This window comes from Anolis carolinensis, chromosome 4 (genome assembly GCF_035594765.1).
Source record: "Anolis carolinensis isolate JA03-04 chromosome 4, rAnoCar3.1.pri, whole genome shotgun sequence".
In the NCBI taxonomy this organism is placed as follows: Eukaryota; Metazoa; Chordata; class Lepidosauria; order Squamata; family Dactyloidae; genus Anolis; species Anolis carolinensis.
Window position 1 is genome coordinate 168,886,643 of NC_085844.1, and position 18,667 is coordinate 168,905,309.

Genomic DNA, 18,667 nt, shown 5'->3' on the forward strand with positions numbered 1-18,667 from the left:
GATGTTTTTGCAAGTGCAGCTCTATCTTATGACATCTGAACAGTCATTCATTCTTCTTATGGCAAATGTCAAAGAAATTCCATGGAAAGGGCAAGAAACGGTACTAGCAACAGCTCAAGCTCTGGTTTAGCTGGAAACCTAGTTTCTAATTTACTTAATGCAATGCAATTCCAGTTCTTTTGATCAGATTCACTTCTAACCCAGCTTCATCTCTGGTCCCCTTCAAGATGCCAGTATTTAGAGATTGGCAGATATCAGCCAATACATTTGGAGGTCTGATAAAATTAAAGATTCAAACAATAAAGTCTTGTGGCTCCTCAGTACTAAAAGATTCTTTCTATATGGGATTCATCCACCTTCTATGAACTGAGATGTCAAGTCTCAAGGAATATAGTAGATTATAATATACAAAGGCTCATGCTGAAATGAACAACAGATTAATCCTTTACTGTGTTATAAGATACCATAATCAGGTTGCTCCAATGTTGGACTTTCACATCTTGCTTTACTGCCGGGTCAACAAAGTACTATCCACAGATCACATTCAGCCCCTTAGGGCAATTTTTATGGCTCTAGGGTGCAACAAAAAGGATTTTACCTCAAAAGGTGTCCCCAAATACTCCCAAGTGCCCTATAACCCTGTAGACATCTTAACATTGCTATTTTGTTGTAAGACAATCCATGTATGTTTGTTTCACAGTACCTTGCAACAGACTGCATAACTTTAGTAGAGGTGTCTTTTAGCGTGTCCTTCAGGTTATCCTTTAAGTTGCTGAAGAGTCTTCCTGCTCCTCCTTTCATCATGTCCAATAGACCACCCCCATAGCTGGTCTCCATGTCAGGAGATGAGGCACCTTAACAGAAGGAAATAAGGCATAAGAACAAGGCATATTACTTTGCAAGAAGTTTCTGGCTTCAAGCATAAGGTAGTAATGCAACAATAGTAACGCCACTACACTAGCACCCTGCTCCCAAAAGCAGCATTCAGAGCCATTTTGCCAGTGCTATAAGACTTGAGGATGTCTATTATAACTTCCTCCTTTCTTTCCATTCAAGGAGAGGAACCACCTTCTTATCACAACCAACTGTAACACATGTGTTCCAAACAGACCAAGTACCTCCAACATTTCTGGTGAACTACTATAGTTGTAAAAGACTAGGATGCCTTATGGTAAAAGTTGTATGCTAATACGAGATGTTGCGCAACAGAAATCCTTCACTAATTTACTCATCCTCTCTGCATGAGATTTTCAAAAAGGAAAAAATAACTACACATGACAGTTTTTGATAACATTCCTTATACTTCTGATAAAATAACTTTATGCTTTTGGAATTTAATGCTTTATTCCCCCTGCTTTGCCACCCATTTAATGGTCTCTTCCACCTGATTTTCTTGCCATTCCTACAAGTTGGGCAGCATGGAGAATAATATTTCCTTATTCAAATTTTAAACCTATTACCCAGCAGAAGATGTCTATGAAATACATGCTTTAAATTGATGTTTAAACAATGACGAAACAAAACACAGCCAAAGGCAACATAATGCAACTGAAACAAAAGATGCTTGGATGATCTGGTCATGCTATTCAGTTCCAAGAAACAAAGAGAATCATGAAATGAACCCTTCTCTTTTAAAAAGTAAAAAAAGAGAAAGACAAACCAGACATTGTCTAAGAGACTGCCTTGTTTTGTTTTCATGAGATATGGAGACATCTCTTGGCTTCTTCAAAAATAGAAAAATTAGAAGGCAAGGCACCATAACTTTAAGAAGTGCAATTATTGTGAAAAAATGTTGACTTTATTAAATCATTTATTTTGTATAAAATATTGAATGCATTTAATAATAATATTGATAATTATATTAATTACTATTTCATTGACCACTGCTAGCAAAAAATATTTTTATTGTTGATCTAAAGCTATTTTGGATCCATCTAACACTGGCAGGTATCACTGGTACAAAATATAGATATAGAATCATAGAATCACAGAATAGTAGAGTTGGAAGAGACCTCATGGGCCATCCAGTCTAACCCCCTGCCAAGAAGCAGGATATTGCTACATGTGTTGGAATCTGATTTCTTTTGTTACTATGATGGTGATAATTGTTTAATGAATAAGACTAGTAACTTCTTATGGCAAATGTCAAAGAAATTCTGAATGAATATATATAGATTTTCAGATCAACCGTTTTCTTCACTGTTCCCTACCCACCATTAACTGGTGGAGCATTGGACTACAATTCTGAAGACTAGGGTTTGAGTCCCTGCTTAGTCATGGAAACCCCCTGGTGAACTTGGGTGAGTCACACACATAACATTACATCTACTGCAAACCTTCTGGAATGTGTTCAGAGAAAGGTGATCAAAATGGTAAAAGCCCTGGAATCTCTGGAAGCCATATCCTTTGAGGATAGACTGGGGAAGCTTGGTATGTTTAGCCTGGAGAAGAGAAAGTTAAGAGATGATAGCCATGTTTAAATATTTGAAAAGATGTCATATTGAAAATGTAGCAAGGTTGTTTCCTGCTGTTTCAGAGAGTAGGCTGTTTGACAATGGAATACACTGTCTTGGACTGCAACACAGTCTCCTTCTCTGGGGCTTTTTAAACAGATACTAAATGGCCATCTATCAGAAGTGTTTTGCTTATGTGATCCTGCATGGCAGGGTAGATGGCCCTTATTGTGTCTTCCAAAGCAATATTTCTATGATTAGGGAATAAGGACCTCACCAGATGAGTTTAGGGCTCTACTTCCATACTCTTCAGAAACAGAGCTCTATGGGAGTCCCACGGAAGCCATTACATGACATAAGGGCACTTCTGGTGGGACTCCGTGGAGTTCCATTTCCACAACACATGGAAATTGAGTCCTACACCCATCTTTAGGAGTTGGGTGTTATCTGACTCCAAAGGAAGAAAAGCAGGGGAAAGACAGGCATCTATGAGGTAAGCACGTGGGATGGCTTGTCATCCCACAAGGTGGGGAAAGACAAGAAGGAGTGGGGTAAGACAATTCCCTCTGCTTTCTCCCACTCCTGGGATGAAGTTGTAAGTCTCTGAACACAGGGAGAGCACATTTTTGAATATATTTATTATTACACTGCAAAAATCCTGCATCTTCTGGAACATAGTGAAGTATAGAAAGACTTTTCCTAGCTCCAGAAGACTAACCACCTCATCACACAGAGAGAGCACACTGCCAGGATGCTTCCTCCACGGAGCCCGCCGGAAGCATTACACAATGTTAGGCAATTTCTGGCAGGGCTCCGTAGAGGTCCTAGCATACTGTCAGAACACTTTCCTGGAAACATGAGAGGCTTCCTGTGTTCCATAGAGAAGAACCGGGCTTGGGGGGGGGGGGGGGAATGTGAGCTGGGCAGCAACGCTTCCCCCATAGAATGAGGCAAGAGGTGCAGTGGGTAATGTGAGACATGGAGCAACAGTTCTGTACCCCCACCCCATGGATTCACCACGCAGTGTGATTTCCCCTGTTGCCCCATGGATTCGGACCTCAGTGTGATGAGGTCAGAAGTCAGATAGTAATCCAACACTGCTAATAGTAGAAACTATGTAACTGCCAGTGCTTGGAAAAGTTAATTGTTTAGGCTACAACTCACAAAGGCCATTAGAGTCACTGTTGGCCCTGCCCAAACATTTTCAAGTTCTGTTCCAAATAGTGGGACATGATACAGTAGCCTTTCGAGAATAATCATGCATAGTGTTGCTTTTTTTAAATAATTCAGAATGATCACATCATAACTTTCTAATATAATCTACAATTGGTCTTCTGAGCATAAAGCTTACAAATATACGTAGTGGTAATAATTGTTACATGAAGAAGACTAGTGAGTCTTCTTTAATAAGTTAAAATAACTAAATATAAAAATAATCAATTTAATGTTAGTTAATTAAAAATCCCCCACTCATGATTAATATGTATGTTTCTACTCATCAAATTTATACATAAAAATTAATCAATTAATTAATTGCATATTATTAAAATTATTTCCATTCATAGGTAAGATATAGGTCTCTATATGTGTGTGAGAGTGTATATATATTACTTAAACTGACTTTATGATACTGAGTTTCACACTGAATTAAAAAGAACGAAATCTGTTGTGATACTGATATCCCACTGGCTACTATTATTTAATTCATTTTCCCTTGGAATGTAATCTGTTCAGCAGCTTGCAACAAAATTTATAGAAACTATGATGTATTTTTAATAATTACAATCTGAACACGGAGATACACAGTAAAAAAAACAACAGTTTGAATGCAGTCACACACAATGTGTGGGACACACTTTGCTCATCCCCAATTAATGTACCTGGGCCTTATCTAACAATTCTAATGGACTGGCACATACTCTCCCACATACCCAGGGAGAAAGAAAAATATTTGTTTAAATGCATTGATACTACTTTAATGGAAGCAGTGGAAATATTCAGTATAAGAAATACTGATGGAGAAAAGCACTGTGCAGCTTTAGACATACAGTACATATTTACTCAATTATTACAGCTGAATTATATTTCATTGCATTTCACAGTAAAGTCTACAGAAAATCTATTACTAGCAGTAATAAACCAGTTTCTGGAAATGTGTGCCTTTAACAAAAAAAGAAAAGAGTAAGTGAATTTATATTAAATATCAGAGCAGGCATACTATTTTTATAATCTAATAATGTAGTTCACAATACACAGTTATAATGTGGCAATAATTAAATGAAAAATAATAAAAGGAAACATATTCTCATAATATTTCTCTAATTTAACAAGAATGAGAGATGTTTGAGCAGTGGATTTTACTATTGGCCCCAACAGCAATTTTTCTTTTTATCACCTACCTTAGCTTCATCATTATGGAAGAAAATCCCTAACTAAAAATAGCACATAATGCAATTTTTGGTTAGGAAACCTGCTGAGTTGATGTGAGAATGTGAATCTACACCAGTGGTTCTCAACCCATGAACCACTGGGGCAAAAATTAGATATGTAGTGGACCATCGAGATTAATCAACTCTTCTCCCTACCGAGCACTCATGTGCTTCTTTCTCTTCTCTCCTCAAAAGGAGCCATTGATGGAACTTCCCTCAGTTCCTACCTTCACTGATTTACTGGATCCAATGCCTCCATTCCTGCTCCTTTCCTCTGCCCAGAGTTGGACCCATCCTTTCTTACCTGCTCTTGAGGAGGCTGCAGCCAGAGCCCAGTTTGCGATCACCTTCTTTCAACCCAGCTCCTCACCACCTGGGCCTGAAAATGGGGCTCTGACAGCAACAGCTACAAGCCCAGACAAGCAAGGAAGGATGCAATGCTACCATTCTTGCCCCCTTCCTTTTCTCTGATATTGGGCACTTCCTTTCTTGCAGGCCCAGGTGGAAGGGTCTGGGTTGCAAGGAGGAGACTGCAAATGGGTCTCTGGCATAGCCTCCTCAAAAGCAGGTAAGGAAGGAAGGGTCAAACACTTGTCAAAGGGAGGGAGTGGGAAGGGAGGCATTGGATCCTTCCTTCCTTGCCTGGGCTTGAGGAGGCTGCTCTGCTGCCAGAGCCCTAGAGTCCAGATAAAGAAGGAAGGAAGGATCCAATGTGTCCCTTCCCACCACCTCCATTTACCAAGCATTTGGATCCTTCCTTCCTTATCTGCTCTTGAGTCAAGGAAGGAAGCTCTGTTCACAGGCTGGATTGCAAGGAGGAGGCAGCTCACAAGTCAGTGAAGGTGGAGGTCAGGGATAGCTCCATCGTCACTGCTACTCATAAGGAAGCAAGGCTGGGCCAGTGATATAGAAGCCAGGGCTCTTTTGGGAATAAGGAGGAATTAGAAATAGAGCACTCTGATCCTAGTGTCTTGAATTACATCCCCAACTACGTATAAGGTTTATGAATGTGGAATTATGAAAGAATACTCCATCCTTTTGATGAAGGGAGGACATAATTCTCCCGAATACAGAATACAGTGTATTTAAGATGCTATGGCATTCTTTGGTTGTTTTGGTGCAACAAACTAACACAGCTATGCAACTAACACAGTGTCTTAAAGCAATAGTATGGGAGAAATTCATGGAAACAATTAAAGGGATCACCAGCCCATGCAAGGAGTCCATAATTATGGTATATCTGTGCCTTTTGAGACAGAACAGGACATAATCAATAATGTCTTTGGCTTGCCTTCTTTACATTCCCTTAGAACTTAAAAACATTTTAAAATAGTGGCAGTATCTAGAAAAACACTATGAACCTATTGATCAATTGCATCTATCATTCTTGGCTCTGCATTTGATACAAAGGTAGCATATGATTTTGCCATATCACAAGGTTTTTTCTGTTCTCATCCCATCAATTTGCAATCAGCACCATTTGATTCTAAGTGCTCTGTTTTAATTTCAATGCATTTTACTTGGACTACAAAACCTCTTGGAAGGAACCATGTCACTTTGTATCAGCACACTCCTGAATTACCCTCTCCCTCCTCCCTCTTTGTCTTTTCTTCCTCCTTCTCATTTCTCAAGTGTATATGTCATTCTCAAAGATTTGAGGTTATATAAATTGCACAATACAACTGCCTACTTCCTATCGAAGTTATTCACTAGAAATACCTAATACTACTTTGTGGTTTAAAATCTATACTGTTGACATCTTTGTACTCAAGAGGCACTGTTATTTAGATTCAACATTGAAATTTCTAAATGGCTTGAGGCAAGTTAGTATTAGAATATATTTCTATTATGCCTTCCATGCTAACTCAGCAATATATTGAGTGCATAAAAGTTCACTCAGGGCTATTCTGGAATTGCCTTTTCTCAAAGGCATATCAAGACCAAAACTGATCATCTTCTACACATAAAGTCTAAGATTTAAAAAAATTAAAATAGTTTTGTGGTGTTGCACAAAGTGATTTTTTGTAACATGTATTCATTTTGGGGTCATATGATTAACATGTATACATTTTCATTTTAAAATTCTCATCATGCAAAAGAATCTTGCAGCACCTTTGAAATTCACTGAAAGAAGTTGGTAACATAAGCTTTCCTAGACTTAAGTCTCCAAAAGCTTACGCTATCAACTTCTTTCTCTCAATAAGTCTCCAAGGTGCTACATGATCCCTTTGCATGTCAATCCAAACTAACACTGCTATGTCTTTAAAGTTCTCATGATTTATGTTCAAAGGACAGCTTAGAAAGATTCAGATAAATCTGTTTTTGTCTCATTTTCCCATGACTATTCTGAGTCAAGCCAACCTTCAAAACATTTTATTTCTATAGTCTTTGCAGTTGGTGCATGTGTGTCTGTGTAGAAGCAGTGCTCAAAGTCCTTGAGTGGAGCTTGAGAGAGTGATCATTAACTCTCCACTGAGCCCTGAAACATATTGAGTGACGCTGTCTCAGCCTATCCTCCTCAGAAGATTATAGTGAAGATGAAGTGGAGAGGAAGGAAAGCTTCTTGCAAATAATTGAAAATACAAGTATAGTAAGCAAGTAATTGCGGGATTTAAATATCAGTAGAAGTAATTTTGTACCAAGTCAAGATGGAGACATACATTTGAAAATCAAAATTATTCTGCTTTCCAGAAATCTGGTTTATGATGATATATTCACTTAGTCTGGCATAAAGCCTGTTGAATTAAATGAGATACACATAGTGGACCCTTGGTATCTGCTGAGGTTTGGTTCCAGGACCTCATGTAGATACCAAATCTGTGATGGTCCTGGAATCAAACCAAGGAATCAAAATGTGGATACCAAAATCTGTGAATGTTCAGGTATACAATAGTTGAATTGGTCACCGACCATGATAAAGTGAACTTGAACAAGTATACAATAGTGTTATAAGAAGGTGTTAGTTGTATAAAATGACATAATTAAGGTAACCATGAATGGTTGGATCTGTGGATATGGAGGCAGACTGCATAGGACTACATTGGCAAAAGATTTTGATACTGATAGGGAAAACCTCAAGAAAATAGTGGGGCAGAGGAGTGTAAGGAAGGATCTTATTCTTAACTCAATGTTACTTGTATTCTCAGTGTTATAATTCAGAGTATGCAGACACAAGCCTTTCAGGACTCCTAATTTTCATTTATGTCACTATATAGGTAAACACTCTTAGTGAGAAAGCCAGGCTCTCAATGCTTTCTTTCAGACACTTTGTTAGGAACTATGTAAATCGGCACAGTCCCTATCCCAGAAGTGGGCAACTTTGATCTTCCATCTGATTTTTGAACTTAAATAAATCCCCTTCCTGCTATTATTCTAGCTACACTTGGGGATGAAAAATGTAGATGTCTGATCTATGTGTTGTCAAAGGCTGGAATTACTGAGTTGCTGTGACTTTTCTGGGCTGTATGGCCATGTTCCAGAAGCATTCTCTTCTGACGTTTCACCCACATCTATGGCAGGGATCTTTAGAGGTTTGAGGTCTGTTGGAAACTAGGCAAGTGGGGTTTATATATCTGTGGAAAGCCCAGGGTGGGAGAAAGAACTCTTGTTTGCCTGAGGCAAGTGTGAATGTTGTAATTGGTCAGCTTGATTAGCATTGAATGGCCTTGCAGCTTTATAGAATCATAGAATAATAGAGTTGGAAGAGACCTCATAGGCCATCCAGTCCAACCCCTTGCCAAGAAGCAAATCAAAGCCTGGCTGCTTCCTGCCAGGGGGAAATCCTTTATTGGGAGGTGTTAACAGGCCCTGGTTGTTTCTTCTCTGGAATTCCCCTGTTTTTGAGTGTTGTTCTTTATTTACTGCCCTGATTTGAGAGGGTTTTTTTAATTCTGGTAGCCAGATTTTGTTTATTTTCATGGTTTCCTCCTTTCTGTTGAAATTGTCCACATGCTTGTGGATTTCAATGGCTTCTCTGTGTTGTCTGACATGGTGGTTGTCAGATTGGTCCACCATTCCTGTGTTCTCAAATAATATGCCAGGGCCAGCTAACATCTCTCAACAAAGGATTCCCCCAGGCATGAAGCAGCCAGTCTTTGAAGCTGAAAGTCTATTCAATGCTAATCAAGCTGACCAATTACAACATTCACACTTGCCTCAGGCAGACAAGAGTTCTTTCTTCCACCCTGGACATTCCAGAGATATATAAACGCCACTTGCCTTGTTTCCAACAGACTTCAAACCTCTGAGGATGTCTGCCATAGATGTGGGCGAAACGTCAGGAAAGAATGCTTCTGGAACATGGCCATACAGCCCAGAAAACTTACAGCAACCCAATGTAGAGGTCTCATTATCACATTTTATTATGTATTTAAAATTCCCAAACATGCATTCAAATGCCACCAAAAAAGTCACTTCTCATGAGCAATTCTCTTTTTTAAAAAAATCTACATTACATCAAAGAAAATCTAATCAAGCACTTGTAAACTATGAGACACTCAATCTGACATTTGTGCCTTGGGATTCACTTCTGCACTTGATATGAGGATTTTTTAAAAAGAAAGTAGAGTGGCGGCTCATCACTTTATGGGAAGTGCTTATATATCAAAAGATACTCTCTAGAAGGAAAAGGAGGCCAACATCAGAAAGGAAACAAAGCTATGGGTAAAATTCTTTGCAAGCCCACGGGTTTTCAAAACCAGGTCTTTCAGAGGAACACACCCATCTTCCAGCTGAAGTGTATAAAAGATAATCCATCAATAACTTCTTTCAGCAATCCAGGCCAATCTGAAGCAGGACCCCTGAAGTGAATAGCTTCTTAGTACCAATCCTATAAACCATCTGTCCACCCAATTGGGAGATTTAGCTGAGGAAAAGCCCCATTCATGCTGCATTGTAATCTAATTCCACTGGTTATATCTATCAGAACTTCCATTGCCATGAAGGGAGGGGGGAGGGCTCAACAGTCTTGCAAAATTACAAATATATTGTTCCCTTTTCTTGCTATGAAGGGAACAGATCATTCCCCAAATGCACATAAAATAACAATACCCAATCCCTTCTAAGGGGCTAACCTCACCCAGAGTCTGTAGATGGAGACTTTGTCAAGGGAGGTGCTTGCTTTTATGTTTTTGTGGATAACAAAAGAACTCTTTTGGCCAAGAGAAGAATTAAAGGTGCTCCTAGAATTAAGTGAATCATTGGGTTGCAGTGAGTTTTGAGGGCCGTATAGCCATGCTCCAGAAGCATTCTCTCCTGGTATTTACCTGCCTCTATGTCTGGCATCCTCAGAGGTTTGTGAGGTCTGTTGAAAAGTAGGCAAGAGGGGTTTATTATATATCTGTGGAAAGTCCAGGGTGGGAGAAAGAACTCTTGTCTGTCTGAGGCAAGTGTTATGTAGCAATTGGCCACCTTGATTAGCATTTAATGGCCTTTCAACTTCAAGGACTGGCTGCTTACTGCCTGGGGGAATCCTTTGTTAGGAGGTATTAGTTGGCCCTGATTGTTTTGTGCCTGGATTTCTCCTTTTTATGAGTATAAGTAAGTAAGTAAAGACCAACGCTCAGAAAACAGGAGAATTCAAGACAGAAAACAATCAGGGCCAACTAACACCTCCCAACAGGCAGTAAGCAGCCAACCTTTGAAGCTGCAAGGTTTTTCAATGCTAATCAAGGTGATTAATTGCAACATTCACACTTGCCTTAAATGGACAAGAGTTCTTTCCCACTCTGGACCTTCTACAGATATAAACCTCCCTTGTCTAATTTCCAATATACCTCACAATCTCTGATGATGCCTGCCATAGATGTGGGCAAAACATCAGGAGAGAATGCTTCTGGAACATGGCCATAGCGCCTGGAAAACTCACAGCAACTCAGTGATTCTGACCATGAAAGCCTTCGACAACACAACAAAAGAACTATTTTGGCCAACAGCCGAATTAAAGGTGCTCCTACAATTAAGTGAATCATTGTTTGACAGCCCTGAATTAGATGTCAAAATCAGTTGTCAGGATAATCCATTTTTCATCCTTCGGTCTGTTTCCCTTATGACCTCATCACACTAGAGTTTGGATCCACTTTAAATCCACTGGTCCTGGGCCTCACCAAACTACAAACCCCAGAATTCTGCAGGAAGCAGAAACCAGATTTCAGGTGGATAAATGCTCAAGTGTGATGAGGCCCCTAGAGCACTTGTCCTTTTGAGATGGTGCTCTCCTTTCCAAAAAGCTTTCAAGCATGCTCATTGCGGGGGCCCATCACCAGGCCTGGGACCAGACCTGGGGGGAATGGGGATGATTTTCCCCAGGTGGCAACCCTTGGGTTGTGGATTGTAGCAAGGCACATCCCCACCAGCGAGACAGGCAGGACCAACCTTGCCTTGGGTCTCTCTGGGCCAGCCTGAGAACAATGCCTTGGCCCCAGCAGAGCCTCCTTCCCCACCAGCTCACAGCACAGAGTGACAGGCAGCTGGGGTCGGTTTCTGCTCATTAGCTGGTCTTGAGAGCTCTTTAAATTTGCAACAGCGGGGCCTCTCGGGTTTCCTTCCTCGCCTTGGAAATCAGAGGACCGCCTGGATGGCGTCCAGTCCTGCCAGAGCAGAGCCCAGCCAGGGCTTGATGCCGGGGCCTGGCAGGGGGAGAGAGAGAGAGAGAGAGAGAGAGGTGGGGCCGGAACGTGATCCCCCCTCGCCCACATCCCCGCCCCCTCCCTCCCTCCCTCCCTCCCCGGCCAAAGAAGTGAGAAGGCGCTACCTGAGCTGTCCATGGTGCTGCAGCCGAGCGGCTGGTGCTGCTGCTGCTGTTGTCGCACAGGGCTCCGGGCTGCCGCCGCCGCTGCCGCCGCCACCACCACCGGGATCACCCCTTGCTTGCTGAGGCTTGTGCTGCCGCCGCCGCCGCTGCCGCAGAAGTCACCGTTGCTGTCCACCAGCTGCAAAGATTCATAGCCATCATTGTTGGTCTTTTTCCGGTAGCTCCCAAGGAGGCTCATGGGCGAGTCGGGCAAAGAGAGGCTCCACTGGCATAAAGAGGAGGCGGAGGCGGAGGAGGAGGGCTCACCAGTGCATCACACACCCAGGGAGGGGGCTGCAGCCCCAGCAGGGCCTGGCTAGTTCGCTGGCTCGCTCGGCCGGGTGTGGGCGGTGGCCTTCCCGCCTCCCTCCCTTCCCCTCCCCTCCCCGCCTCCCGGCCTGGAAGCGATTGGAGCAGCCCGGCCAGGCACGCCTCGCCTCCTGCTACATACACACACACACAGGCATCAGCCGGGGCCTTTGGAGTGGAGGCAGAGGGAGGAGGCCGGAAGCAAGCGCGTGTGCCCGGCCTGTGCGCGCCCCCGCACTCGCACTCCCCCCAAGGTCTGTCCTGCCCTAAGGTTGGCCCGGAGGGAAGCCAAGGCCCCCCTTTCCCTGCCCAGGGGGATGAGCAAGAGAGAGGAACCTGCATATTTTATTTATTTATTTACAGCATTTATATTCCGCCCTTCTCACTCCGAAGGGGACTCAGGGCGGATCACATTACACATATAGGCAAACATTCAATGCCTTTTAACATAGAACAAAGACAAACAAACATAGGCTCCGAGCGGGGCTCGAACTCATGACCTCCTGGTCAGAGTGATTCATTGCAGTTAATTGCACTGGCTTGCTCTCCCGCCTGCGCCACAGCCCTTGGTAAATCTCGATTTACCAAGGTCCGGGCAACAGACACCAGGGCACTAATCAACAAGAATTTCCCAGAAGACATCACAGCCCTGTTTCACCATTGCCTCTCCACAAACAACTTCCAGTGGGACAATGAATTCTATGAACAGAAAGATGGAGTGGCCATGGGGAACCCCCTCAGCCCTGTCGTAGCAAATTTCTACATGGAACACTTTGAAAAACCAGCCACAAAAAAATAAAGAACACCACTCTGAAAACAGAGGAATTCCAGACAGAGAACAATCAGGGACAGCTAACACCTCCCAACAAAGGATTCCCCCAGGCAGTAAGCAGCAAGTCCTTGAAGCTGGAAGGCTATTAAATGCTAATCAAGGTCTTTAACTGCAAAATTCACACTTGCCTCCAACAGACAAGAGTTATTTCTCCCACCCTGGACCTTCCACAGATATATAAACATCCCTTGTCTAGTTTCCAATAAACCTCACAACCCTCTTTCCCTGCCCCAGGGGGATGAGCAAGAGAGAGAGGAACCTGCATAGAATCTCTATTTAGCAAGGTCCCGGTGGCAGACACAATCACACTAATCAACCAGAATTTCCCAAAAGACATCACAGACCTTTCACCATTTCCTCACCACAAACTACTTCCAGTGAGACAATGAATTATATGAACAGAAAGATGGAGTAGCCATGAGGAACTCCCTCAGCCCAGCCATAACAAATTTCTACATGGAACACTCGAGAGTTCTTGGAGAACAGGAGAAGTCCCAGCAGATTGGAGGAGGGCGAATGTGGTCCCTATCTTCAAGAAGGGAAAAAAGAACGACCCAAACAATTACCGTCCGGTCAGCCTCACATCAATACCAGGCAAGATTCTGGAAAAGATCATTAAGGAAGTGGTCTGCAAACACTTAGAAACAAATGCGGTCATTGCTAATAGTCAACACGGATTTACCAAAAACAAGTCATGCCAGACTAATCTGATCTCTTTTTTCGATAGAGTTACGAGTTGGGTCGATACAGGGAATGCCGTGGATGTAGCGTACCTGGATTTCAGTAAGGCCTTCAACAAAGTCCCCCACGACCTTCTGGCAAACAAACTAGTAAAATGTGGGCTAGACAAAACTACGGTTAGGTGGATCTGTAATTGGCTAAGCGAACGAACCCAAAGGGTGCTCACCAATGCGTCGTCTTCATCATGGAAAGAAGTGACAAGTGGAGTGCTGCAGGGCTCCGTCCTGGGCCCAGTTCTGTTCAACATCTTTATTAACGACTTAGACGAAGGGTTAGAAGGCACGATCATCAAGTTTGCAGACGACACCAAACTGGGAGGGATAGCTAACACTCCAGAAGACAGGAGTAGAATTCAAAACGATCTTGACAGACTAGAGAGATGGGCCGAAACTAACAAAATGAAGTTCAACAGGGACAAATGCAAGATACTTCACTTCGGCAGAAAAAATGGAAATCAAAGATACAGAATGGGGGACGCCTGGCTTGACAGCAGTGTGTGCGAAAAAGACCTTGGAGTCCTCGTGGACAACAAGTTAAACATGAGCCAACAATGTGATGCGGCAGCTAAAAAAGCCAATGGGATTCTGGCCTGCATCAATAGGGGAATAGCATCTAGATACAGGGAAGTCATGCTCCCCCTCTATTCTGCCTTGGTCAGACCACACCTGGAATACTGTGTCCAATTTTGGGCACCACAGTTGAAGGGAGATGTTGACAAGCTGGAAAGCATCCAGAGGAGGGCGACTAAAATGATTAAGGGTCTGGAGAACAAGCCCTATGAGGAGCGGCTTAAAGAGCTTGGCATGTTTAGCCTGCAGAAGAGAAGGCTGAGAGGAGACATGATAGCCATGTACAAATACATGAGGGGAAGTCATAGGCAGGAGGGAGCAAGCTTGTTTTCTGCTGCCCTGCAGACTAGGACACGGAACAATGGCTTCAAACTACAGGAAAGGAGATTCCACCTGAACATCAGGAAGAACTTCCTCACTGTGAGGGCTGTTCGGCAGTGGAACTCTCTCCCCCGGACTGTGGTGGAGGCTCCTTCCTTGGAAGCTTTTAAGCAGAGGCTGGATGGCCATCTGTCGGGGGTGCTTTGAATGCGATTTCCTGCTTCTTAGCGGGGGGTTGGACTAGATGGCCCGTGAGGTCTCTTCCAACTCTACTATTCTATGACTCTATGACTTTGAAAAACAAGCCCTGGAATCAGCACAAAAAAGCCCACTAAAAGTAAGTTCCTGGACTACCTCAACAGCATCCACCCAAACATCCAATTCACCATGGAAAAAGAAAACTGCCATATCTAGATGTCCTAGACATCCACAAACCCAATCAACAATTGGGCCACAGTGTTTACAGAAAACCTACGCACTGATAAATACCTACATAAAAACTCCAACCATCCCCCAAGTAAAAAAAGAAGCACAATTAAAGCCCTGGCAGACTGTGCAAAAACAATCTGTGAACCCAGGCTCCTCCAAGGGGAACTGAACCACCTAGACCCCCAAAATGGCATTTTCTTAAATGTCGTGCACACGCTAACTGACTACCCTTCAGATAAGGGGGTCTAGATCAGTAACTATTGCAGTCAGAGACCTTAAATTCTGGGAAACTTAGTTTAACACCTGACTGGTGTTCCAGCTAAAATTTGAACAACATTGGAGAACATGATGGTGGGAATAATCCATAAGGAAGTTTGGGCAAGTCTTCCCTTCCACTTGTAGACCCTGTTTTCATCGCATCTCTTGCCCCAGACCTTTTTAAAGCCCCAGTTCCTCCCAAATTCATTCATAAGGTTTTCCCTGCCTAAAACTGTCTTACTTCTATTGACTCAGAAACATTAGCTGAGGGCCCTTCCAAACAGGCTCTATATCCCAGGATCTTATCCCAGGTTTTCTGCATTAAACTGGATTATATGAGTCCCCACTGCCAGATGATCTGGGATAAACAGAAAACCTGGGATATATGGCCTGTCTGGAAGGGCCCTCAGATAGAGGTTGGGTTATTTCTCATAACACAGTGAAAGCTAGGGTTTTTGGGGTTTCATTAGACTCTCACTTCATCAATTTACATACCAGTAGAAGGTCCCCACAAATTAGCCAAGGTGTAGTACACCACAAATGCAATGGAAATTCACACTAATTGCCTGTCAAAGTCATTGAATATGTATTACACATTATTTCAATCCTTCAGTTTAAGTACGTTTGGTGCTTTTACTTTTAAAATTCAGCATTCATGCTTATCATGAGATGTTGAGCTGGAGCTGTGGTATTATCCACACCACTGCACCAAAAATAGTTTTGTTGCTGTTGTTGTGGCTGTAGAACAAAATACAATAATGGCTAGTGATATGTGTAAGTAAGTACACATATCCACACCTACAAACATTCATTTTGAAGATCCAGTAATCCTTTTTTTTTTTATTTAATATTTTTATTGCAAAATATTTCCAAATGTATTAAATCGGATAGGGTGGGGGGAGGGTGGTTGGCAGGGAGTGGGGTAAGGGGTTAGGGGGTTGGGTGGTGAGATTTGGGGGGGGGGGGGAGAGGATGGGTGGAGGCATGCAGGGAAACATACAAAGAGGTACAGGGGGGGAGTGGGGGGCGTTGACTTCCCGTTGGCTTCTTCATTATTCTTCTTATAATACATCATACTCATTTTCTTAACTTCAAGTAATCCTCGAAGCAGGACCAGTCTGTTGCCTTCGTTGCCTTCCCATTGCTTCTTCTAATCACAAAAGTTAAGTAGTCCATGTCCTTTATATCCAACACTTTATCTATCCACAGTTCTTTGGTAGGGGCTTTATCGGATTTCCATTCTTTTGCTAGCACCATTCTGGCTGCCGTAATAAAAAGGGTAAACAATTTGTCTGTATTAAAATCGATTTTAGAATGAGGGTCATAAAGCCCTAACAGGAGAAGCTCTGGTTTGTATACGAAGCTGGTTTTTAAGATTTTATTACATTCCTCTAATATATTTGCCCAATATTTTTGTATTTTTCTACAACTCCACCACATGTGATGGTAGGAGCCTATTTGATCTTTGCATCTCCAGCACTTGTTGTTGACGTTTTTATACATAAAACCTAACTTTTTTGGGGTCAAATACCACTTATGGATAACTTTTAACCAATTTTCTTTCATATCAGTTGAGTATGTAAATTTCATTTTCCTTCTCCAAATTGATTCCCATTCATGCTGCTGTATTGGTCTGCCTATATTCTGAGCCCACTGGATCATTGAGCTAGTTATTTCTTCTGTTTCAGTGGCCCACGATAATAATTTCTTATACAGTATTGAAACATTCTTCTTGTCTATTTGAAGAAATTTGTCCCAAAAGTTCGGGTCAAGGTCAAAACCAATCACTCTGTCTGCTTTAAATGCCTCTTTAATTTGCAGAAATTGATACCACGAAACATTTTTGTGTGATGATTGAATCTCTGTTAAATCTTTCAGTTGGGGATTATCTTTAGCATTAGGTATAATACTTAGGATTTCTTTATAGGTGGGCCAATTGGTCCATCCCAGTAGCCTTCTGTGGTATGCTTCTACCGGGGAAAGCCAGAGGGGAGTTTTTGTATGGAAGCGGTTTTTGTATTTATCCCAGGTTCTAAATAGTGTAGATCTTATAAAATGGTTCCCAAAGTTTTTTTCAATTTTTGTTTTATCGTACCATAGGTAACTGTGCCAGCCCCTTCTCAGGTCATGTCCTTCCAGAGTTAAGATTTTAATTTTCTCTAATTTGATCCACTCTTTTACCCAGTGAAGCGCACATGCTTCATGGTATAATTTTAAATCTGGAAGGCCAAAACCCCCTTGCAATTTTGGTAAAATCATAGTCGAATATTTTATTCTCGGCTTATTTTTCCCCCAAATAAATTTTGTAATCTCCTTTTGCCAGCCCTTAAAAATTGTTGCCTGCCTAATAATCGGAATGTTTTGGAACAGATATATTAATTTGGGGAGGACGTTCATTTTTATAATCGCGATTCTGCCCATCAGCGAGAGCTTCAAATTTGCCCATTTCCCTAGGTCTTGCTTGATTTCCTTCCATTTTGTTGTATAGTTTAAATTCAATAATTGATTATTCTTTGCGGAGAGCCAGATTCCCAGATATTTAATCTTTGACGGTGTTTCAAGACCTGAGATGGTTCTCAACACCTCTTGATTTTCTTTTGACATGTTTTTCGTAAGAATCACCGATTTATTTTTGTTTAATCTAAAGCCCGCCACTGCCCCAAAATCCTCTAATTTCCTAAGCCAGTTTTTAATGTTTTGATTCGGGCTATCCACAATACAAATCAAATCGTCCGCAAAGGCCCGATATTTGTAATTCTGTCTATCAATCCTAATCCCTTGAAGTTTGTCATCTTTTTTGATTGCTTTCAACAGAATCTCCAAAGCCATGATAAAAATTAGGGGTGACAGGGGGCAGCCCTGTCTGGTACCCTTGCTAATTACGATTCTCCCTGTATCTTGCCCGTTAATTTGGATTTTAGCCCGTTGATCATTGTAGATGCTTTCAATTCCATTTTGAAAATAGAATCCCATATCTAATTCCCGAATTACCAATTTAAAAAAATCCCAATTAAGGTTGTCGAAGGCCTTCTCCGCGTCCAAGGAGAGTAGGCCCACCTCTTTCTGGCTGTTTTGTTCATAGTATTCGATTGAATCAATAATGACCCTAACATTATCCTTTATGTTCCTTCCAGGAAGGAAACCAGTTTGTTCTTCTCCTACCCAACCTTCTAGGAAGTCTTTTAATCTATTAGCCATGATTTTCGCGAATATTTTATAGTCATTGTTCAGTAAAGAAATGGGCCTAAAATTTTTCACGTCCGTTTGGACTGATCCCTCTTTTGGGATCATTATAATTGTGGCTTCCTTCCAAGAATCAGGGATGATCTTATTGTGAAGGGCTAGATTCATTATTTCTTTCAGTGATTGAATCACTTCTTCTAATTGTAGCTTGTAAAATCCTGATATAAAGCCATCCGGCCCTGGGGCTTTATTGTTATCCAGTTTCTTAATAACCTCAATTATTTCTGTCTCTGTAATGTCTTTATTCAGATATAGTCTTTGTTCGTCTGTGATTTTGTCAAGTTTTTGGTTTC

At 41.9% G+C, this 18,667-nt stretch overlaps 1 protein-coding gene across 5 annotated transcripts in view; it reads right to left on the reverse strand.

Annotated features, from left to right (window-relative positions):
- The window catches only part of dnajc6 (DnaJ heat shock protein family (Hsp40) member C6), an 81,131-nt gene that overhangs the window by 35,712 nt on the left and 26,752 nt on the right, over positions 1–18,667 (reverse strand). For 3 of the 5 annotated variants that reach the window (XM_003220130.4, XM_008109309.3, XM_008109308.3), the window contains exons 1-2: positions 11,634–12,013; positions 704–854 (exon numbers count right to left, since the gene is read on the reverse strand). In XM_003220130.4, coding sequence (XP_003220178.2) covers positions 704–854; positions 11,634–11,871 — 389 coding nt within the window. In that variant the 5' untranslated portion in view covers positions 11,872–12,013. Of the gene's footprint in view, positions 1–703; positions 855–11,633; positions 12,014–18,667 lie in introns of those variants that run through there. The other 2 variants (XM_062978222.1, XM_062978221.1) reach the window with 2 other exon arrangements.